This window comes from Leuciscus leuciscus (genome assembly GCF_965113295.1).
Source record: "Leuciscus leuciscus genome assembly, chromosome: 1".
Taxonomy (NCBI): Eukaryota; Metazoa; Chordata; class Actinopteri; order Cypriniformes; family Leuciscidae; genus Leuciscus; species Leuciscus leuciscus.
The window spans coordinates 59,865,117-59,888,556 of NC_138725.1; the positions used below are offsets into that span (position 1 = coordinate 59,865,117).

General features: G+C 36.5%; 3 protein-coding genes and 1 long non-coding RNA gene across 4 annotated transcripts; 2 read left to right on the forward strand and 2 right to left on the reverse strand.

The window, feature by feature from the left end:
• The first annotated feature begins 923 nt into the window (after positions 1–923).
• On the forward strand, positions 924–5,187 carry rdm1 (RAD52 motif containing 1). Its single transcript, XM_082146209.1, has 7 exons — positions 924–1,164; positions 1,548–1,727; positions 1,839–1,961; positions 2,077–2,239; positions 4,023–4,121; positions 4,209–4,288; positions 4,598–5,187. Exons 1-7 carry the CDS (start codon positions 1,060–1,062, stop codon positions 4,688–4,690), a joined length of 843 nt encoding a protein of 280 aa, XP_082002335.1. The 5' UTR covers positions 924–1,059; the 3' UTR covers positions 4,691–5,187.
• A 2,907-nt stretch (positions 5,188–8,094) lies between these two features.
• On the forward strand, positions 8,095–11,622 carry ifnphi3 (interferon phi 3; the record flags this gene model as incomplete). Its single annotated transcript, XM_082168025.1, has 5 exons — positions 8,095–8,321; positions 8,431–8,514; positions 8,606–8,752; positions 11,300–11,395; positions 11,515–11,622. Exons 1-5 carry the CDS (start codon positions 8,196–8,198, stop codon positions 11,620–11,622), a joined length of 561 nt encoding a protein of 186 aa, XP_082024151.1. The 5' UTR covers positions 8,095–8,195.
• A 6,722-nt stretch (positions 11,623–18,344) lies between these two features.
• LOC309506553 lies at positions 18,345–20,677 on the reverse strand. Its single transcript, XR_014208862.1, has 2 exons — positions 19,552–20,677; positions 18,345–18,955 (listed from the first exon to the last, which is right to left on the reverse strand). It is a non-coding gene; the product is annotated as an uncharacterized lncRNA (long non-coding RNA).
• Positions 20,678–21,635: 958 nt separating this feature from the next.
• ifnphi2 (interferon phi 2) lies at positions 21,636–22,573 on the reverse strand. The gene is made up of 5 exons (XM_082147360.1): positions 22,476–22,573; positions 22,285–22,371; positions 22,019–22,153; positions 21,836–21,931; positions 21,636–21,737 (listed from the first exon to the last, which is right to left on the reverse strand). The coding sequence occupies exons 1-5, from the start codon at positions 22,542–22,544 to the stop codon at positions 21,648–21,650; spliced, it is 477 nt and encodes a 158-aa protein (XP_082003486.1). The 5' UTR covers positions 22,545–22,573; the 3' UTR covers positions 21,636–21,647.
• Positions 22,574–23,440: the final 867 nt, after the last annotated feature.

A 23,440-nucleotide genomic window follows, 5' to 3' on the forward strand; every position in this document is an offset into this window, starting at 1 on the left:
ACCAGTTTAAGTCCTCAAAACCTCCTAAAGTAGGCCTAATTATTATCTGGTCTTATATATGCAGGAAATGTCAACCAGGTATGGCTAGGTCTGTTCTCTAGTCCCCTCCCATATCTAAACCCTACTATTGTATTTATTCTTCTCATTGGGGAGTGCTCATAAATCAAGGTTGAATCTTGCATCTGATTTAACATTTCACAGTGGTGCTAATCAATTTATTTTCAAATGTGCCCAAATCACTTTGACATTAGCATATTATGGCTCCAAAAATGGCTAAAGATGCCTTTTGTCGACACTGTCATTTGGATGGTTGGGTTCACTCCCAAGTGTATGAATGTAAACTTTTGTCTGTCTGTCAGATTGATTATGCCCTTAGTGTTAAATCATGCTGTTCTCTTGAAGCTGTGTGTCTTTATCCATTAAAGTGTTTAACTGCATCCAATCTGTCTTCTGTATCACCTGTGTGGTTTCATTTTTCTGCCCGTCTCAAAATTACTCGTAGCCTACTACCTTAAATGCTCGTGTTTTTTGTCTGAAAAAAAAAGTCTGTGTTGTGCCCTGGTAAGGCATCCACAATGAACGAGTTAAAATTGGACCGAAAAAATAAAAATAGCCACAACATTTCTACAGTATGTTGTTAAACCAGGACCATCTTTTTGTTCTAAGATGCACTGCTGCAGGTCTCTATAACAAGATGATGACACAAGATTAGCCTACATTTTTAAATGTTTCTAACTTATGTTGGTTATTGTTTAAACGCTTCTAGAACGTTCGTAGCAGAGCCACATACGATGGCTCTGGTCCGTAGGTACTAGCCATAGACTGGTACTAGCACACTGGCTGCGCGGAAAGTTCTTATTCCACTGATCCAATCACGGCGCAATACGTAATATGACGTCGAGAAGAGCGCGAAATGCAATTCTGTTTACGGAAGTAGTAGAGGGGAGCCGTGGTGTCAACTGAATACTCAACTTTTTAAAGCGTTTTAAATAAATGTAAATGTTTTATGAGGCAACAACACCGTTTTCGAGTGGTAGCTTTATTTGAACCCATATCTCAATGGATATTGAGGTCGATATAATTGAGTTCAAAGTCCCTCTCGAAAACAACAAAACTATTTTTATTTGGGACATTCAGCCAAACTTTTCAGAGGCCTACATTTATGTAAGTTAAACCATATTATATAAACCACATCTTCTTCTTCTTCTTCTTCTTCTTCTTCTTCTTCTTCTTCTTCTTCTTCTTCTTCTTCTTCTTCTTCTTCTTCTTCTTCTTCTTCTTCTTCTTCTTCTTATTATTATTATTATTATTATTATTATTATTGTCTTGATTTACTGTTCACCTGCTCTTAAGTCAGGTTATGTTTAATTTTTGCCCAAAGATGTACATAAGCATAATGTTTGCGTAACAAGACCTGGATTGCTCAACTTTGGACTTTTAGTTTAAAAAATCTTAGGGATTTTTAGTGCAAAATCACCAGTAATAGCGTGAATGTACCTAACTTTAATCTTAATGACTGTTTCTCACTGTATCACCTGACTTCTTAGGAGTCCCTGTGGAGCGTGTATTCAGCATTTGGAGCTCTTTACCTTTTGAAGGTGTGTCCTAATGCCACGGTGGCAGAACCTGGGTTCTACACGATGGTGAAGTTCTACTCATCAGCACAGGCATCCAAAGCTCAGCGGGCCACTGATAAACAGTGTCTTTTCCAAAGCTCTCCTTTAAAGGTAGCCTAATCTATTACAACGACAGATAAAGCTGTAATGTGATTTTACAGAGGGTTTGAGTGCTTGATTTTATTTTGCTTATATTATTCTCTCCTTCAACCAACCCCTCAGGTCCGATTAAGCACAAAGCAGAATCTGTCCTTCTATAGCACTAAACCTCTCTGCCTTTCCAAATGTCACAACCTGGCTAACCACTATCTGGGCTTCAGTGGCTGGTCTACCCGCATTATCACTGTAAGCATCAATATGGATGATATACACTGAATATACTCTTCATTTCCCCCCCAAGGCTAAGTGTGCATCTGTTCATGGCGGCTGTTCAAACATTTTTTGTGTGTTTCATCAACAGTTGAAGGACATCTCAAAGTGTGTGGATGCCGGGTGTCAAGAAGAAGCAGATGACCAGGGTGTGCTTTTGAAATATGGCTGCATAGCAGAGTTGACCTTCCCACAGCATGGCGTGAGCTGCCAGGGGGTCGGTGTGGCAGAGGAGATCATTGACAACGATCGAGGTGATTTGACTTGAGTCAAGCAACATGCTTTATTTTTTTAGAAAACTCAGATTTTTAAGAAAACTTGAGTACACTTCAATTTACTTATATAAATATATCTTAAAATAATAATACATCATTGTAATCAGTATTGGGGAAAGTTACTTTTGAAAGTAATGAGTTGTGTAACTTAGTTACTTTATATGGAAAGTAATGCTTTATGTTACTTTGCCATTATTTTTTTTTCACCTGGGCTGGGCTTGCTTGTTTGTCTTTTAATAACAAACAAACAAAAGTTCTATTTTGGCAAATGTAAAGGCCCTTTCACACCAAAAGTGAAATGATTAAGCCTCATTTTGAAGGAAATGCAAATTCACGTCTCTACAGTAGAGGGTGCAGATCAAACAAACCTTTAAGCTGTGCTGCCATTCTGGATCGCAGAAGAATAGGACGTAGGAGAGGAAAGTTCAACACACTGGGTGCTTCTCAATATCCCTCATCGTCTCCTCGCTCCTCCGTCCTCCATCCTATGACCCGGAAACCGATCGAGCTCAGCCATCTTGAAGGATATCTCAATTCTCTAATTGCACCGTGAGGAGTCGAGGATCGAGGAGTGAGGGAGCTTCCTGAGGAGTCATGAGCGAGGATACACGTATCCTATGTGGAAGAGTTTTATCGACTAAAACGTGACGCACGTATAAATTCTCCTCCCCCTTCACATCGGTCACAATCATTTTAATTTATACTTTACCTTTGCAGTTTATATAAACTACACATCTCACATATTTCAACAGGGTATATTGCTTTATTATTTTTTATAATGAATTTCTTAAATAACCAAACTTCAACAACATAACTGCTGATGACGCTGTGAAGTGACACTCGAGTGATCAAGTATTCCAATGTATAAAAAAAAGCTTTCATTCAACTCCTCCATCCTCATTTTCTTTCCTTGCAGCCTTCCCTCGCATCCTACAGGGGGTGGAGCTGAGACGCGAGGAAAGGAAACGAGGATGCACAAATAAGAAATGAGAAGCACCCTCTTTCTTCAGCAATAAAAACTAAAAATTGATGTTTAACTAAAGTAATTTTTGCTTATTCGTACGGTTGAATTGGACCATCAAAGGTCTGCAGCAAAGACATTGGTTAATAAAGTGAGATTAAATCCATAAAGTATATTTGTGTTAACATATTTGATTATTGCAAGTTTGTGTAATGTTCTGAGTTTGCATTTCACGGTTTGCATTTATTTTAAGGAACACTAAATCTATTTTTTGCAAGTGAGATGAGTAAATGCTTTCTCACATTTAACCTAGAATTACAATAACTGTCAAGTTTACATTGCGTTCACAACACCTCTGAACTTACTGCCGATTTCTCTCAACATGGGGACAGAAGAGGTCAGTCTATAAATGGGAAGACAGTAACTTGTGTAACTCAGATATTTTGTTGTACATTTAGTAACGTGAAAAAAGTTCATCTGATTACGTAACTCTCGTTACTTGTAATGCATCTCCCCCAACACTTTTTATAATAATAATAATAAATGTAATAATAATCATATTTAAATGCAATTCATTATTTTAAATTAATTACATTTATACAATTATTTAACTTCTTTGTTTGTGAATTTGTTTATTTACTTTTTTGTTAATTTATTTTACCTTGTTCTTGTCATGTAATAATAGCCCTACATAAAGGCCAAATAAATGCAATATAGTTTCAGATGTGTGTGTGCAATATGTAGTTGTTGTTTTTTCATGCAAAACATGTTATGAGTTCACATCTGCTCAAATCTTTTGAGACCCGGAGGAAAAGTTGAGAAAAAGAGGGACACTAATGAAACGAGCCAAAGACAAAGCTGTAGAGGTTGCCTTTGAAAAAGTGCTTCTCATGATCTTGGGTAAGTATCACACAACCTATACAGCCATTATACAATGTACATTGCAGTCTGTGGTGACATCCATTTCATGTAATTAATGTCTCATAGGAAATGGAAAAGTAGCAATTGAAATCAAGTATGATCCAGATGAGATCCTTCCAGAGGAGAACTCAGAAGGAGTCATTAAAGTAAGTGTTCCTTCAAGATCTTTGAACTCTTCAGTCAATAACTTATCGAATTTATTCCATTTACAGAAAGCTAAATTCAAAATTTCAGTCATCATTTGCCTTTTTATTAGAAAAGCTTGTATTAAAATATATTGTTCCGTGCATACCAGATTACTGTAATTCAAGTCTACTGAAATCAGTGGATAAGTTTTGCTATGAGGAACATTTCCCATAAGGAACTAACCAGTCACTTTCAGTTCTTGTCCTGTTGGTCAGTGGTTTAGCAACAGCTGATCAGAGAGCTAACTATTAAATAACTTAATTTGCCAGGTTAATGACATCTCCTGGAATGAGTTTGAAGGTGATGACAGTAATACCGAGGAGGATTTCCCATGGGACCTCACTGGGGACCTCCCTCATTGACCACCACTCAACTTTCTCAACCCACACAGTTGCCAATATTTTCCAGAGAAGTGACCATCAAAAATGATATGTTTTCTCTTTAATGTATGGTATTGACCATAATGTCAAACGTGTGCCGTGTTACGGTCATAATCTGTGGTAAACCTCTTGATTTCAGTGCAACTGACCCCAGATTCCTCTTCTCTATTTCCAAAGCAATTCTCAGGTTTTTTTAAGTGGCCGATACAGTGGCCGATACAGTGGCCACACAGTTTGAGGTTTGAAGGTCAGGTCAGGTCAGATGTCAAGCAAAGAAAGTTGTGTAATTTCATAAGGAATTGAAGGAAGCCGGAATGCATCACTTTATAACTTCATAAACCTGTTGTTAAAATAACTTTAAAAATTCTTATTTGTGCTACCTTATAATACATTAAGAGGCTATTGTATGTTGTCATTAAAAGGGTTTTTGTGTGTTGTGATTTTTCTGCTGTGTTAAATAAAACTAAATTGTATCTTAATCATAAGTGCCTCTCTTTCCTTCATTGCATTTGATTATTGTTCAGTTGGCTGTCTTTTCTTTGTAGAATATATGTTTAGCCATGTGTTTTGGGTCTTAGAAATGGAATTATCCGGATTGAAGAATAATATCAGTAGATTGAATTTATAGAATCAAGACTACTCTGTTTACCTATAATTTCTTGTGTCTATTTGTCATAGTGATTAGAGCTGATGTGCTTGCTTCTTAACCTAATTGACACTAGGTGGCAGTGTCTGCTTCTATTCAACTGAATTGTACAAGGAGTTCTTTCAGCAAGCCATTGGCAACAGTGGAAGACCCTAAGAAAAAAGACCCTTAGATTGTAGCGTAGGAAGAGGGAGAACTAAACTCAGCTGGAAACAGTCAGACTGGCACATATTTATATTATGTATAAAAACATATTTATGATAATATTGACTAATTAGTTTGATCAAAAATTTTATTAAAAAAAGGAATACACACGCATTCTTCCTCTTCATTCTGCATGCACTGAAAATATATACAAAAATCGCTTATTCCAGTCCAGTGACAATATCAAATAGGATTGTTTTTGAAGAGATAAAGATTTTTCTTTTGTTGTCATGATTTCTGTTCATGCTTGTGTTTTGTGTATACCTATATGTTGAGGCTTAAACATGCATGTATGTATTTGTCTTCTTTTTCATGTCATTTCTGCATTATGTAATGAGAGATTATTACACTGAAAAAAAAGAAAGAAAAAAAGTACTTCATTATTTAAGTACACAAGATTTAAATAGGAAATATTTTTTTAAAAGAGATGAAATTACTTATACAGCCAATTTGATTAAAAACTTAAGTACAATTGCTGCCTTCAACGCCCCGTGAATCGAAAGTTGCGTTCGATGTGCCCTAACAAAGTAAATAGTGTCAATTTTGATTTCATGACTTTAATTTTTTAAGTTGATTTAGGGGATTTTTTTTTTTTTTTTACAAAATGAATATTTGAAAAGAAATGCCTGAAAATTACTTCATATTCTTATTTCTATTTACTTTCTAACACTTTGAGAATGTTTGTTATTAAGGAAAGATGTTATCAAATCGAAAGAATTACAAATTAGAAGATCAAATTTAGCTTTCGCGTTTGACTAAAGCAGTGTATTTCCACATTTTGGCAAATTAAGAAACTTGATGTCATAAGTTCTAGTTCTACTGGATTTGTTGAGGTGTGTGCAGGGAATGACATTAATAACTTCTTGTTTGGACTAATAAGTCATAAACTCGTGTTGATGAGTAGGCCTATGGTTGTGAGAGGTTATTCGGTAATCAGAGATCGGGTTCTGCGGGTTCTGCACGCCCTGAGGCGCTTGGCAGAACCAGCACATGCAGTTCTTGATTCCAGTTCCCCTCAAACAACCCCAGATAGGGACGGAAGAATGTGATTTTTCGTGATCACAGCTTGGTTCACATTTCAGTTCAGCGCTTTCAGTTCCCTGTCCTAATTTTCACTTTCCAATAATGCCAGCGGGGGGTCTCTCCATTTACCCACGAGATTGAAATATACCAGTCATTCATTGTATTTCACTAGAAACAAACCAAGAGTAACGACAAATCTTTTCTTCTTCTTCTTGCAAGTAAAACCACAACCACAAATAACCCAAAGAATAAATCACACACATGCCATCTTGGGCAAATCCCAGTCTGCTAGTGTTGCATAAATCTTTTGTTCAGCTCTCAAAATGAATTTAAATAATTGCCATTTATTTTATAAATGTAACTAAATAAAAGGCACAATGAATTGTTATAATATTATCTAAAAAAGAATATTCAATTCAAAATAGCCTACTTATTATTCTTAATAATTTTCACAATAAATATTGGTCTAAAAAGAAGCATAAAATCAACATCAGTCAACAGATTTATTGTTAAAAACAATAGCATTTGTAACTGTGGTCTGGTTTAATACCGCAGGCCGATAGCCTACCAAAACCAGAAGCAAGAACGACCAAAAATCTACCAAAGAAAGGATCTGTGATTGCAGGCACATTTGGAAATGACCGTACAGCATGTCACAAATATACACTGCAGTGTTATAACCATATTCTGTGGTTAACCTCCTAATTTCAATGTAACTTACTTAACATTTCCCTTTTCACTCTTTGTTTTTTTACACCTGTGCTGCTATTCCATATTCTTTTTAAGCGATTCGAGTGTTTAACACTTGACGCAAGGGAAATCAGTTTTAATTGTAATAAAAATGTAGCCTAATTCTCAACACATTAAGAGACTGTCAAATATAAGCCTAAAATCTGCCAACACAATCTCACAACAATTAGTAGTCTATTTTATGATTCGGTGATTTGTATTTAGATTGATCATCTTGGATGCGTTAGAAAATATTTCAACAGAAAGTTTTTGTCGATCAGCTCATCTGTGACTAAGCCTTCAGATGTAGCCTAAATTATAGCTAAGTTGTTCACTATTAGTTCTTGTGAACAACAAACATGTGTCAACATGCCACAATGTGTTTTAACTCAAAAGATATCACTCATCTGCCACAATTACATACACTGGAATGTATTTATTTATTTTATTTGGGTTTCGTACCTTGGGCACTTAGATACCATTTAAACCTATTTAAGATGAATTAGAGAGCAATAGTTGTGACTCCAACATGAAATTAACACATGGTGTTGTGGCTTCATAACGTTCATAACGACGAAATCTGTCTTGATTTGGGATACACTGAAATGACGCAAGTCAGCATAATTAGAACAAACCGCGGAGTTAAAGACGTCTCGAAAACAGAAAGACATCAATGGTCCCCCAACACTTTTCGATCCAAAATGCAGTATATAAACTGCAGACCTGCTGTGAGTGTATCACATAAGAACAAACACAAGTTGTAAAGGATACACAACAATTCAACAAGGTAAGCAGTCAAATTAGAGGCTTATAATTATCATTGAAATTGCTGAATCCTATTGCTTTAAACTCATGCTCTCCGATCCTCTATAGGCATCTGTCAGAATGGACCTTCATTATGTGGCCTGGCTGTGCACCTTTTTCTGCTTTGCGCAGGTTTGGTCATTACCAACAAACTGCATCCTTCGGAAGGACCTAATGGAGAAAACCTGTACATTTATAGAGACTGCGGTAAGAATCGTTGCAGAGAAGGTTCATTGAAAGCAAAAAAAAAAAAAAAAAAACATAAATCCTAAATGATATATAGGATATTCTTTAACTAAAAACAATTTTGTTTTAGGGTGGCCTTTTCCCTTCGCAATGCCTGGGCCACGTTCCCATATATTTCCCGCAAAATGTGTTCGAGTCCAGCAACAAGAATCAGGTAAAAACTTTGAATAACCGTTTTAATTTGCACTACTTTAGGTTGTTATTGTGGACATGAGGTCACTCTTCAACTCTTAATGTTTCTGAAGGTTTCTGGTGTTGAAAAGGCTGTTTACCAGACACTCCAGAATATTGACGCACTGTTTGAGGACTACAGTGTTCCAGACCAGTGGGATTCAGAAAAAATGACTGAGTTTCGAGGCCTCGTATACCGGCAGATTGAGGAAAGCAAATGCGTAAGAAAACAGCAAACTTCATTTTTGTTAATGTCTTCAACTTCAGAGATCTTGTCCTTGTCTCGCCTAGGTCTAGGCTATAGGCTAGGTTGCATGTTGTTTCAAAGCTGCCGCTACGAAAAATAGTTCTTTGCAACGTAGAAAATAATCGCTCAACACAAACACGGCAACACATTAGGTTACACAGGATTCATTTTTTATAATTTTTTTATTATTATTTAGCTGCAATTCATTTCTTTCACTAGCCCAATCCAGTTCGAGTCTTTTGGCGGTTTGCATAGTTCTTCCGAGTGATCTTTTCGTTTGCATTCTTTGTATATTGATCTTGAACCTGAACTTGTAGTATCAAAAGCTTTCAAGATAAAATGAACAGGCCTTATGAAGTGCTCCGAACAACTTAAACTGCGTTTTGAGACGCATGAAGCTCCAAGAGACGCTGGAAGTAGAACCGGTCAGTTGTTGCCCTGGAGTTTATCCATTATGCCAAAAAATAGGCTATATGACCGCTGACTGCCTCAACTGACGAATCAGAATCAAGTAATATAGAGCGCTGTGTAGCCTGATATGTATGTTACAGAGATGGGGGAGATGCCCCTTTAAGAACGATGTGGATTTACTTTTAAATTGTAAATGCAATTAACACCAATGAGGTAATATGGCCCCCTTGGGGCAATATTTTATCTAATTTTATTTTTCACTTTAAAAATAAAAACTATAGCCTAATTTTTACTCCAAAAATCTAAAAACATTAATGTGTCCACAAATCTCTCGTTAACAAATAAATGTACGTAGGCTAATACAATGTCATAGATCACTGTTATCTTTAGAAACAAAATTTGATTGGTTCACCTCGATTTAATTTCAACTGACTAAAATAAATTAAAGTCCAACTGAAATCAAAATGGACCCTATTTACTTTGTTAGCGCATATTACTAGTCTTGTTGGTGAACAATTAATCAGTGCAAGTTAAAACACAGAATTTTTTTTTTTTTTACGTTAATCAAAATCTGAAAATGCCCCTCCCCTCTGCATTGGAGGACCTTCCCTGATGACGTAGGTTTGATGGCTTGGTTTGGGAAACGCTTAACCACTCCCCTCAAATCGTTAGTCTTTAAGCCCTCATTATGCTTCTGCGTCAACTCCACGGCGTAGCTACGCCGTCACTCCAACGGCGTCGTGACCGTTTTATGGTTCTGCGTCGGGTTGCGTTGCATCGCGGTGCATTTCACCGCCAGAACGCTAGGGGGGTGGTGTGGTTCGCGAATCTCTTTCCTAGTTTGTTTTGGTTCCATGCGCCGGTTCCGCTTTTTCATTTCCGACAATGGCGAGCGAAAGAGAGAGAGTGTTGTTGCAGCTGGAGCTAATCAACAAATGATTTTATTGCAAATGTTTAATCGTAGAAGAAAAAGACGTCAGCGAAGGTGGTCTGTACGACCAGTGCACGAAGACAGGGGAAGGATTGGCGAATTTGTTACGGTTGTTCGACCGCTGAGGGACTTGGACGAAGAAATGCACTTTAAGTATTTTCGGATGTCGAAAGGTCGATTTGACGATCTTGTTCATCGTTTAAAGCCGTTAATACAGCATCAGACTACACACAGTATGCCTATTGACCTCGCTCAGAGACTGGCAGTGACTTTAAAGATTTTATCTTCGGGTGCAAAGATCACCGGGTTGGGCTACAAAATGGGTTCGACCACGGTGCCATGGCAGGATAATGTAGTGTCCCGTGGCAGACTTGGTTAATTACTTGATATCCATGATGTACCCGTGAACATTGTATTGTAAATAAACAACAAACTTTTTTTCAAAACAAACATTGATTTGATTGATTGAAGTTTATTTCTAGCAACAACAAAAAAAGAAAAGAATATATATAAATATATACATATACACTACCGGTCAAAAGTTTTAGATCGGTAAGATTTTTAATGTTTTTAAAATAAGTCTCTTCTGCTCACCAAGGCTGTGTTTAGTATATAAAAAACAATAAAACAAAACATATTTTATGACAATTTAAAATGACTGTTTTCTATTTTAATATATTTTACTCCGGAAATGATGTATAATCTGACCAATCACAGCCCCTGCGGTCTGCGTCACCGCGACGCGTAGTTACAATTTTTTGGAGGTGCACGTCAAGCTACGGCGGAGGGCTCGCGTCGAGGTTCGCGTCGACGCAGAGGGGTCCGCGGGGGTACGCCGTCGATTCGACGCAGAAGCATAAAACAGGCTTAATGAGCGAGAGATGGAGAGGAGGAGCGCTAGAGTAAAACCCTGCCCTCTGTTCAATATTCCTTTTCACTGGGAAATACGTCACAGCACTGGAGAAAAGTCGTTTGCAACTTCCGGTTCACGCGGACTTTAATGTTGATATTCAGAGGAAGTGACCAAATTAAATGAAAATACCATAGCCATTCATCAAACGTCTATGAGATGAGATTTTGTGTCATTATGGCCAAGAGAAAAAAAAAATCTTACCCATATGAACGTTACGTATATGACATTTAATTAATTTCATGTTTTCTGGGTCTTGGTAAATACAGATCATGAGCAAGTCTGATGCGGCCCAGGATTTTCCCAGCAGAGACGCCTCACTCAAGGTTTACTTCGAGGCTATAGCCTCAACTCTGAAAGAAAAGGTACGCTTGTGTCCCAAACCTAACTGTAGTCATATATACTTTTGTGTTATATAAAGGTAATCATTTATTTATTTATTTATATTTATTTTTTATGTTGAATGCATTTTTTTTCTGCGCAGGATTTCAGTTACTGCGCATGGGAAATCGCGAGAAGTGAGATTATCCGCACCCTGAACTTCATATTGAAGAACAACTCTGACATCATGCATGGTTCTCCACAACTCTAGATGCTTACTCGCATGCTGGCTTATTTATTTATTTATTTATTTATTTATTTATTTATTTATTTATTTATTTATCTATCTATCTATCTATCTATCTATCTATCTATTTATCTATTTATCTATTTATTTATTTATTTATTTATTGTCTCCTTTGTGGCTTTAGAGGTGTATTCGCTTTCTATGCCTGATCGCTGTAAGGGAAATAACTGTCAGTTTCACTTTTGATTTTGATTTGTTACGTCACCATTTCCATTCAGCACTGGACAGTTCACAGCTTGAACACTCCAGTAGACTATTCATTCATCTACAATGTTGTATTTTTGTATGTTTTTTTGTCATTTCTGAATAAAAGATACATTTTGAATACACTGACCTCTCAGAATATTGTGTTATTAAAGTATCATTTGTGAAATGATTACCTTAAATATCTGAATGAAAGAGGTCAATGCAGATCAATAAAGAAAGAGTGTGATGAAAAAAGGAAGGAAGGTGGATGAATAAATAAGATACACGTGGTGTATGTGGAATATTGAGGTTGATATTTAAACTACATCTCTCTCTCTCTCTCTCTCTCTCTCTCTCTCTCTCATATATATATATAAATAGCTTTATTGGCATGGTAAAATAAATCTTTACATTGCCAAAGCATTAATAACACTATATTAATAATAATAATAACAAAAAATAATGAATAATGAATAAAAAAATCAAATAAAAATTACATGAATGTTTCTCTCTCTCTCTCTCTCTCTGTGTGTGTGTGACCTTAGACATTGATGGTGTGACCTTAGACATTTGTGCATCTATGCAGCTGTTTGTTCCAGCAGAAGTTATTTCTAGTTCAAGAACATCATGCTATATGAGATCCGAATAGACCTATAGCGATCACACTTTAACCACATATCCTGTTTGTACATTGTTGCAAAATAACATCCTGTTTTTGTCTATTACTATGTCTAGAGCAAATGCAAATGTGTTGTACTATATAAGTTACAGTAGAGACTCTTCTTTCATACTGAAGCTTATTTTTTGCTCTTTTGCCCTTTACGCTAACATCTTTTTTATTTCTGATGAACCTAAGACTGCGTCTCAGTTTTCTAAATCACAAAAGTATTTTACCAGTTGCTATTGTTTAACTGTTGCTTGGCTTTGAGTAAACTTGGACAGGTGTGTAAGAAAGGGAAGAGCTAAAGAATACATGTTCACAGACATTGACTGTAAACCATTTAAACACTGTTCTTTTTAGACAGATGGTTAAAGTGTGGTTAAACGGGAATGTAAATGTCAAGTTTACAAGGTTGTAACAGGAGAGCTTCTCTGTTTTGTTTAAATGGCGTGAAATGAACAATGAGGGAAACCATAGCTATTTGCCACACGTTTAATGAACAAAAATATAAAATTGTTTTGGGCCAAAATATATTGTAATTAACAAATTGCAAAATCATTACATTAGGCCTAACAGTAAAAAAAAAAATGCGTTAAAATGCCTTAACTTGGCATTTATGAAAATACAATTGCTCCAAGAACATCAACTCACCCGGGGCCTCGTTTATAAAATATTGCATAGAAACCCATTTCATATACGATTATTTCTAAAATGTGATTCAGAGAACGAACGTACAAAAAAAAACAAAAAAAAAACAAAACAAAAAAACGTGCGTATACCCCTCGATCTCTTCCAGATGTGAAATCTATAAATCGCAAATAATTTGTGCGCAGCTGAAAGGTTTCAGATCTCCGCCTTAACTCCGCCTTATACATGTCATTAACATAAAAGATGCAGTCAACGTCCAAATCCTTTACTTGAAAATGCAAGCGGCAATTAACTATTTAAAATTATTAAAAATTATAACGGCACTTACCTGAAGCTAATTAGAGTTTTTTTGGTCAAAGAAATCAGAGACGGAAATAATGGACATAACTTGTATTTAATAGCTGGCGATCCGTCCACCCATCGGGATTGTTGGTTGATTGTCGGTTGCTATTGCTGCAGTGATCTCATGAGTGACAGGTTGTCCAGTCATTAAGCTAATAAACACATCATCAGAGAAAAGATGTCGCTGCAAGAAAGATGGGAAGTTATTCTGATTAAATATTATGAGGACACATGAATAAAAAAAATTAAAAAAAGAAGAAGATGCACGGATAAATAGTTGGCCTATTGTCTATTCTAAATTAATGAGGACTTTAAATACATTGATTCATACAGGAATTAATCAAGTGACTATATAGGCCCTAAATGAGTAATTTAATCATTCACTGAATTCACTTATTCATTCAAGAACGACACTCTGCTACTGTGCGTTAGAAATGCGCAAAGTTGAGCCAATGGGTGGAGCTTGACGTCCTCTCTGCACGTGATAGGTGGGCTTAAAGGTCAAGCCACACCCTAACCCTCATGTTACCCTATCCCTTGTTGTATATTATCAAGGAAATGCAATGACCCTGTCTCCTTGTTTATTAATTGTAGATGCTTTTATATTTTGGATATTGGATAATGTATTTAATATTATGCATTGCTTACATGTTTATTTATGTTTCTAAGAAATGCCTTATACTGTATGGGCAGAGATTGTTATGTCAAGTCAAGTCACCTTTATTTATATAGCGCTTTATACAATACAGATTGCTTTACAGGGATGGTCATTATCAGTGTTGATTCAGTTCCGTTGTTAAGAAAAAGTACATGAACAAGAACACGCTGTTTTTTTAAAATGAAAAACCCAAATAGAGGCAACAAGATATCAGGCAGATAGAGGGCTAAAAAAAACCCAATATTAATAATATGAAGATAGTAATGAAAATAAATAATGTTGAAAAGGTTATTTATAACACCATTAAGGTTCTATATAGCACTTTCAAAGCATGGTTCTTTATGGAACCTTATAAAAAAGGGTTCTATTTAGCACCAAAAAGGGTTCTGCTATTGTTACAAGCCGAAGAACCATAATTTGGTACTGTTTAGAACCATTTTTCTTAAGAGTGTAGGGGAGACCTGGGACAGTTGCAACACGTTTTGCATTTCTCTCAGTTACTCAGAGACTATTTGGACTAGACCAACCAAATTGGTATATATTAAACTTGCATCTGTCTGCTAATTACCCATACCATTTAAAGATGATGACATATCGTTCACAGTATTTATTTGAATGGAAGAAGCCAGATGTTGCAACTGACCCCAACCCAGGGGACAGTTGCAACACAACCCAGGGACGGTTGCATGAGCATAGAATTCTGAAAATATGAACTGTTTTAGCTATTATATTATAGTATTATTTATTTCAATAATGTTATTGTAGCCTATAATTTATTTATTTAGACATATTTATCAAATAACAGTTATTGAGTTTTGTTTGTTCATGTGTAGAACATAGGCCTACATAGATTCAGTGTGCAGGTGTTACAGATGCTATTCAATCTCTCCATATTTCAGTGTCAGACAGGAAGAATTGAACAATTTGCAATGCAACAAACTTTTATTAAACATGCAATTTATAACTTGTTGCAACCGTCCCCGACCCTATCAGCCATGACAGAACATCATACGCCTGCTAGACACGCTGACTTTGACACATGCTAACCATGTCACTTAGAAGTCAACAAAACAATAATTCAAACTAAGTAAGTTTTGATTAATTCATACAAAATGTCAGGACAGTATGACAAAAATATATCTCATGAAAAAATATATCTCATGAAAAAACAAAAACAAGTTTTGTTCAATAAATGCAGCAGCAGATGTTGAATATGTCTACTGTCTTCTTGGTGGGTGGAGGGTCTAACTGTGCAGTATGAGTGTCATCACTCTAGCTTGTTTCTGATTGGAGAAAAATGACATGTTGCAACCATCCCCATGTTGCAACTGTCCCCGGTCTCCCCTACTGTGAAACACCCTAAAGATGATTAGGCTTGACCACACAGAGGTGGTGCTGGACTCAATATCCAGTAGCAGTTTACCCCAAAATGTCAAATAGACATTACAAAAAGTAGGCCCGTAAACACCGTTTACGTAAACACCTACAAAAAGTAGGCCCGTACACACCGGGACGAATTTCGCGCGCGATATTCGCCGACGTTTAACGCCTCGATCGTGACTAAACAAAGGGCGCCAATGTGAGTGTGCACACCGACGCGAAAAACGCCACGCATAAAAGCGTAATTTTTTTTTAAACGCCTCGGGTTCGTTTTTTTGGTTTGACGCGCCGCGTCAAAAACTATCCGACCAATGAGATTGGCGCTTTTGCTCACGTGTCTGGAGCTTCTGAAGTTACAGTAAAACACAACTTGGGGGCGCTCAAACACAAAACGGTCTTGCCGAGCACACATACGTAACAGCGAAGAATATATACGCCAAGTAGCGTCAGAGAATGTCTAATAGCAGAGAATGTCTAATATGGCGAGAAGTTTCACTCTCACTACACTTCCGGCTTCTGAACTGGTTGCAGTTCCACTCTGATTCCATATGAGGGCGCTCACAGGACGAGTGCAGAATGAATGGAGGTCAATGGCGGTATACCCCTCAAAATCCACTTTTCTCAGGATATAATTTTTTGTCTAGTAATTTGAATGTTCTATTCGAAAGGAGATGCAAAGAAATTACACATTGCTGGGTGTTAGATTTTTTAGAGTCACTTATTTGCTTTAAAAAAGTCTTTCAAAATGTCAATGACGTCAGAATGCTGACGTCATTAGCAGAATGCTAGCGTGTTATGGGCAACAACAACTCAACCTGTAAGAAATCAAAAGGACATAAGTACTCGTTCATTCAACTTTCGACCTAAAACCCATGTTGAACTTGCAAAATCTACAATCACATCTGAGATTTCTCAACGGCAATCGGGTGAAAGAGACAAATTTAGCCGTCTAGCCCCATTGACTCCCATTCATTTTGCACTCATGGCGAGCGCCCCCAGTGGAACTCTGGTGGTACTACAACCAAAATTCGGTATAATAGGGCTTAATAGGGAGTGGACAGGCTCTCCGTAGACGGGCTCTGCTAATAGGAAGAGAATTGGCACTCTCTGCTTACTTCCGGTTTCTGGACTGCTGCAGTAACACGTCTCTGTCCATGCGGGGGCGCTCGCAGGCGAGTGCAGAATGAATGGAGGTCTATGGCGAAAAACCCTCAAAATCCACTTTTCTCAGGATATAATTTTTTGTCTAGTAATTTGAATGTTGTATTCGAAAGGAGATGCAAAGAAATTACACATTGCTGGGTGTTAGATTTTTTAGAGTCACTTATTTGGTTTAAAAAGTCTTTTAAAATGTCAATGACGTCAGAATGCTGACGTCATTAGCAGAATGCTAGCGTGTTATGGGCAACAACAACTCAACCTGTAAGAAATCGAAAAGAAATAAGTACTCGTTCATTCAACTTTCGACCTATAACCCATGTTGAACTTGCAAAACCTACAATAAAATCTGAGATTTCTCAACGGCAATCGGGTGAAAGAGACACATTTAGCCGTCTAGCCCCATTGACTCCCATTCAGTCTGCACTCGCCCGCGATCACCTCCAGTGGAATTCTAATGGAACTGCAACCAAGATCGATACAATGGGGCTAATAGGAAGTGCCAAGGCTCTCCGTAGACGGGCTCTGGTAGCGTCTACACTGCCCATAGACAGACACTGCCGGGAAGAAATGACGAGGAAGATGCAAGGCAAGATTAATGTAGAGCTGCTGGTCTCGTTGGTGTCGGAATAAAGAACTATATGACAAACGCGACAGCGACTACAAAAATCTTGTTAAAAGAGAACTGTTATGGAGTGGTATTGCAGAGTATAGACTGTTATGGAGTGGTATTGCAGAGTATAGACTGTTATGGAGTGGTATTGTATTTCTGTTTTACATTAAGCGCCATCTAATGTCAGGGAATGAATTTGCATGTTCACTCGGCTCATCGTCAGCGAAAAACGCTTGGGTGTGAACACAAAAAACGCGTTGAAAAACGCTGGCGAATAACGCGCGCCGATATTCGTCCCGGTGTGTATGGGCCTTTAGAAAGGAAATATTTGATTCAACTTGTAATACATAAACTTTTAAGCTTCAACAGACATCCCAGCAAACATTTGGACGTTTAATGACCGTTGAAAAGACGTCCGTCCGAGACGTCCCGTCATGGTTGAAAAATAGTTCCAAAATGGAAGTTGAACCGACGTCATTTCTGGCCGTGAATTCCACGTCTTTTCTGGCCGTGAATTCCACGTCTTTTCTGGCCGTGAATTCCACGTCTTTTCTGGCCGTGAATTCCACGTCTCTTCTGCGCGTCCCTGGACGTCTAAATGCGTCGTCATATGTGTTTAAATGTGTTGCTGCATAATTTAAGTGTATATATAAGCCTGCATATAAAATAATCACACACCTATTGTGTAACATCGTGAAAGACAATCAAGTCTTGAGGTTTAGCCTACACATCTTGACAAAGGTTCTAAAAAGGTCCAAAATTGGTCCAGTCAGACCTGAACGTCAATAAAACGTTTTAATCACGTGTACATCAAAAACAATAACACATTATTTGTGGACATAAGCAAAAAAGAAGCATGTTCTGATTAAGCACAACATTTTATTGATATTGAACAGCCAAAATTTCTTTATTTTTTTCAATGTTTAACATTTCGTGAGCTTAAAATTTTAAGGTTCTATCTCCACTTTTGGTTGAAATTGAGTTTTTGACAATCTGATCCATTAGGTGTTTATTAATGCCTGTGTGGTGTTATTTTTGTAAAAAAAAAAAAAATTGTTAGTAGTTATTAATAAAATAAAAGGTTCCATCTCACAAAACATAAACCGAGTTTAAAAACTTTGATGCTTTATAAACTACAATAAACGGAGATAGAACCTTATAATTCTAAGCTCTCGATTTGTTAACCAAACTAAAATACCAATTGCAAAATACTGAATTATAAAGATAGTTCACCCAAAAATGAAAATTATGTAATTTACTCACCAAATTCCAAACCTGTATGAGTTTCTTTCTTCTGCTGAACACAAAAGAAGATATTTTGAAGAATGTTTGTAACCAAGCAAATAGAGCATCCACTGACTACCATTATTGGAGAAAAAATGATTATTAATGGGAAGCGACATCTGCTTGGTTACAAACATTCTTCTAAACATCTTTGTGTTTAGCATAGAAAGGTATACAGGTTTGAAACATGAGGTTGAGTAAATGATGACAATTTTCATTTTTGGGTGAACTATCCCTTAAACACATTGTTTGGCTCATTTTTTGCATCCACCACCCCCAGCTCTTCCTGGAGTGTGTTTCAGGTGTTCTGCCATTGCTGCATCAATTTCAGAGTCTGTAGCATGTGGGCTCCACCTCTTCACAGCATCTAAGGGAAGAGAATATATTTCTTTTTAAAATAAATGAAAATTAAAAATTTGAGGTAAATGACATGCACTTATTTTCAAAATATTTGTATGGTCTTCAGCTAAATTCAAAACAGCATTTGTCCCCTGCCTCTTCAATACCACTGTGGTGCCCTTGAGAAAGACCCTTAACTAGGTGTGTAACAGTGAGAAAGTGAACAGGACATTTCTGATAAAGACAGGTGGGCTGTGATGTCCCCTGAATAGACATGTTTAGCAATTCTAAAATTACAAAATTTTTAAAGCAGTTACTGAAAACATACATGTTCAAATCCAGCTAAACATTTCATTCTACTTCAGATAATTTACTTTCTGAAAGAAACTCTCAAAAGGCTACATTAATAATTTACAGTAATAACTTTGACTGTATCATTAAACATACTTTATACTATGGTATACCGTTGTATAAGTTCAAAGCAACTTTTAGCCTACTAGCTAATTTTAGCCAAACTCAGTTAGCCAATTTCAGTTGACAATGTGGGCATCATTTCTTTCGGTTCATTCATGTCAAACAAGTAAAACTCTAGCACGTGAATCTAATAATACAAAATGTACGTACCCAACAGTAGATTTTTAATAATATGGGCCTCAATTCCTCCTCTCTTCGTGGTTGTTCAAACTTCAGTGTTCCGGAGTGAGTCTATGGGGAAAACGCGTTAACATCTCGTGAGATAATCTAACCTATCGCGGGATTTGGTAATGTCGGGAGATCTTTTGTTACATCTTGGCAGCACAGTTTTGGCAATTACATCCAACTCAGACATAAATGGTGACCAGATATATTTCTGTTTTACATGCATACATTCCATAAAAAAATAAAAAATAAAAAACACAACATTACCGAAAAGGTAAGGTAGGCTAAGGTTGAAATAATGACTAAAATGCAGAGGCTTTGCATTAACTTAACCACACTGGGAACTGTGTGATTATAATTTATTTAAACAAGATAAAGTAAATATATTTACTTTGTATACAATTCGTGTATTTCATAAAGATAATTCCTGGGGGTTTTTTTTCTGTCTTGCTTGACTAGATGTGTAAAGGACGTCAGTGGACGTGTATTCACAGCCTTGACGTGTAAAGGACGTCAGTGGACGTCTTCACAACCTCTTAAAAACTACTTGGGCAATTAAATGAATTTTTGCAGTATTAACCATGCAAGGATTAAGCACAGCTTTTGCATATTTCACAAGGATTCCATGATGGAGGGTCATGATGGACTATAAATGCACGTGTAAAAGACGTCGCCAGGTGACGTCCTCTCACCCGATACTATAGACGTGTAAAGGACGTCAGTGGACGTATTCACACAACTTATTAAAACTTTAATTTAATAAAAAATTTAATTAATTATTGCAGTATTAACCACACAAGGATTAAGCACAGCTTTATCACAATTGATTTCATAGAGGGTCATGATGGACTATAAATGCACGTGTAAAAGACGTCGCCATGGTGACGTCCTCTCTCACCCGAAACACAACATGGTATATATTGAACTACGTAGCTAAAAGTCAAAATAACAATTATACATGCAACCTCAGATAACTGTAGACATGCACACATGTATCTGAATGCATTTTTAGGAAATGTTCTGTGTTACATATTTTTACCGATTTATGCCGTCATACCGCGACTATTTTTGGCCAGGGACACGACGTTGCCGTCGGACCAATGTTTGCTGGGATGATGGTGAGTAGATGATGACAGAATTTTCATTTTTTGAATTTATATTTTTTTTATTTACTGTTTGGTCATTCTTCAAAATCTTATTTTGTGTTAAAAAAACAGAAGAAAGAAATTCATACATGTTTGGAACAACATGGGAGTGAACTATCCCTTTACCCTTTAAGTCCAGATAGGGGTAGCTAGACATCGTTTGGCTCTGCAGTGACAGTGAGCATCACTTTCTTTAAAAAATATTTTTTTTTTCAAGTGTGCTATAACAGTAGCCTATAGCCTACTTCTTTTAAGCTAAAAATAAGAACGTACTTTCAGTCTACTATTTATGTACTGAAGTAGCCTACTTGCAGTATAAAATTACTAAACTAGTAGTTTACTTAGAGTATATTTAATTGTACTTTCGTAAATAGTGTGTGTAAAATGTGTGTTAGGCTACTCAATCAATGTTAACACTTTGTTTATCACACTGTTATAGAAAAGCATTTTTACAGTTGCAATCTACTGTCTGAATATCATGGCTTTAATTTTACAGCAATACAGCATGATGTTCGAAACAAGGCTGTTCAGTTGTAAATTATGCTCAGAGATAAACTTGTCTTCAGTTGTATTGAGTGTTTTATTGAGTGTTCAGGATAATGATTTGAATTCAGGTAAAATACACATTTCTTTGTATAGCGCTTTTCACAATACAAAGCAGCTTTACAGAAAATGCATGTCTACATTACAATTTAGAGTGATGTTATCAAAAGAGACTGTGTCCAAGTAATGTACTTCACAAATACAAAGTAGCTACCATCAAGTATAAATTTTAGGCGGAAACAATGATACAATGAAACAATTTTACGGTTTACAAATCAATGAAGTATCAAATACATAAATAAATAAATATATAAATATATAAATAAATAAATAAATAAATAAATATATAAATAAATATATAAATAAATAAGTAGTCAGTAAGTCCACGGAAAACTACCCTTTGAATGGTTTAAGCTTAAGGATGACGTTGAGAACACGCAGGAGCTCCTTTCGAACCACCTCCCACGCGCAGACACTGTGGTTCTGATTGAGGGGAAAAGAACAGCAATTAATATACAGGCTATGGGATGACATCACAGTTTTTACTTGTGCGTTGCCTACTGAAATCTGCTGTATTCTACCTTGTTTCTGAGGAGAGTGGCCAGTTTATCAAAGTAGGTTTTCAGAGCATCCTCCCTTGCTGGAAAATCATCCACGGCTCTGTGCGTTCTCCCCATCTACACACGGATGAGAAATATGACATAATTACAGCCATGTTCATATATTCATAATAGCCTATAAAAATAAATGTATTTCGAACTTACACAAATTAAACGGTAAACTATGTTCTGGAAATCCTCCACTTTCTTCTGGTTCCAGGACTTTGGATAACTGTCGTTAGCAAACAGGAAGTCAATGTGCTCCATGATTTTATACATTGCCTTTTTTACACCGATGTTCTGAAAATTAGACATATAACAGTTAGAATAGGCTATATAGGCCTATTATATGCAGTCTTCATCATTCCAGGTTCCGCCATTCCAGAAACATTTAGACAATCAAGGAGTTAATATGCCTGATGTGTTTTTACCTGGTTGGAGCCATTTGATTGCAGTGCAGATTCCGGGAAGGGTATTTTGACGTTTTCTTCCAAGCATTCACGAGGAAAAAGACCTCCCTATGAGAAAAGACACATACTGTATTAGGACATAGCTAGGTAATGCATGGAAAGGAAATAAAGAGAACGGGGGGAGAGAGAGAAGAGAGAGAAACTCAACTTACCATATTCTCAAGTAGATTGTGAGTTGTTTTCACAAGCGTCCGCACTTTCTTAATGCGGTCTGTTGGCATTGAACAAATTTGTGAGAAAAAAAGAAATAGACTCAATAAAGCGATACATTTCAAAAGTGCCATTTTGTATATGCGAACAAAAATCAGACAGCTGATGCTGATTGTCCAAGTCAAAAAAATGAAAGGAGCTGTAAAAGAGCACTGAGTCTCAAACGGTGCTGAAACTTCTTGAAAATCTCTTGCTGAAGACATGGGTGCCAATTGACCGTTTTATACTAAAAGAGAGTGATGAATGGAAAGAACTGTGTGTATTTGGGAAGTTTTGAGACCGCAACGTCTCTCTTTTGTTTCCCGCTGTGCATCTCTCTCTCCTTTGCTGTGGTTAAGAGGATGTGGTCTATCTATCTATCTATCTATCTATCTATCTATCTATCTATCTATCTATCTATCTATCTATCTATCTATCTATCTATCTATCTATCTATCTATCTATCTATTTATCTATCTATCTATCTATCTATCTATCTATCTATCTATTTATCTGTCTGTCTGTCTGTCTATCTATCTATCTATCTATTTATCTGTCTGTCTGTCTATCTATCTATCTATCTATCTATCTATCTATCTATCTATCTATCTATCTATCTATCTATCTATCTATCTATCTATCTATCTATCTATCTATCTATCTATCTATCTATCTATCTGTCTGTCTGCCTATCCAAGACAATTCATTTTGAACAATATCTGTATTTGAAATCTATCAAACTTTTTGAAATGCTTTAATTGAAAAGTGTGCTTATGCCATATTTCTTTAAAATAAATGCCACTTGTTTTGATAGTTTGTTATATAATGCATATTTGTCATCTAATTCATCTATCTAATGAATTATATGTCGGACAATTAGCATTAAAGTTCTCAGTATATTATCAAGAAAACTTAGAATGATTAAGAA

Excerpts from the sequence above, each read along its gene's own strand:
- ifnphi2 (XM_082147360.1), bottom strand. The coding sequence starts at position 22,544 with ATGCCAACAGACCGCATTAAGAAAGTGCGGACGCTTGTGAAAACAACT. Across the intron at positions 22,154-22,284 it reads AATCAAATGGCTCCAACCAG|AACATCGGTGTAAAAAAGGC; the intron begins GTAAAAACACAT and ends TCTAATTTTCAG. Across the intron at positions 21,738-21,835 it reads CCACTCTCCTCAGAAACAAG|AACCACAGTGTCTGCGCGTG; the intron begins GTAGAATACAGC and ends CCCCTCAATCAG.
- rdm1 (XM_082146209.1), top strand. The coding sequence starts at position 1,060 with ATGGATATTGAGGTCGATATAATTGAGTTCAAAGTCCCTCTCGAAAAC. Across the intron at positions 2,240-4,022 it reads GATCATTGACAACGATCGAG|ACCCGGAGGAAAAGTTGAGA; the intron begins GTGATTTGACTT and ends AAATCTTTTGAG. Across the intron at positions 4,122-4,208 it reads AGTGCTTCTCATGATCTTGG|GAAATGGAAAAGTAGCAATT; the intron begins GTAAGTATCACA and ends AATGTCTCATAG.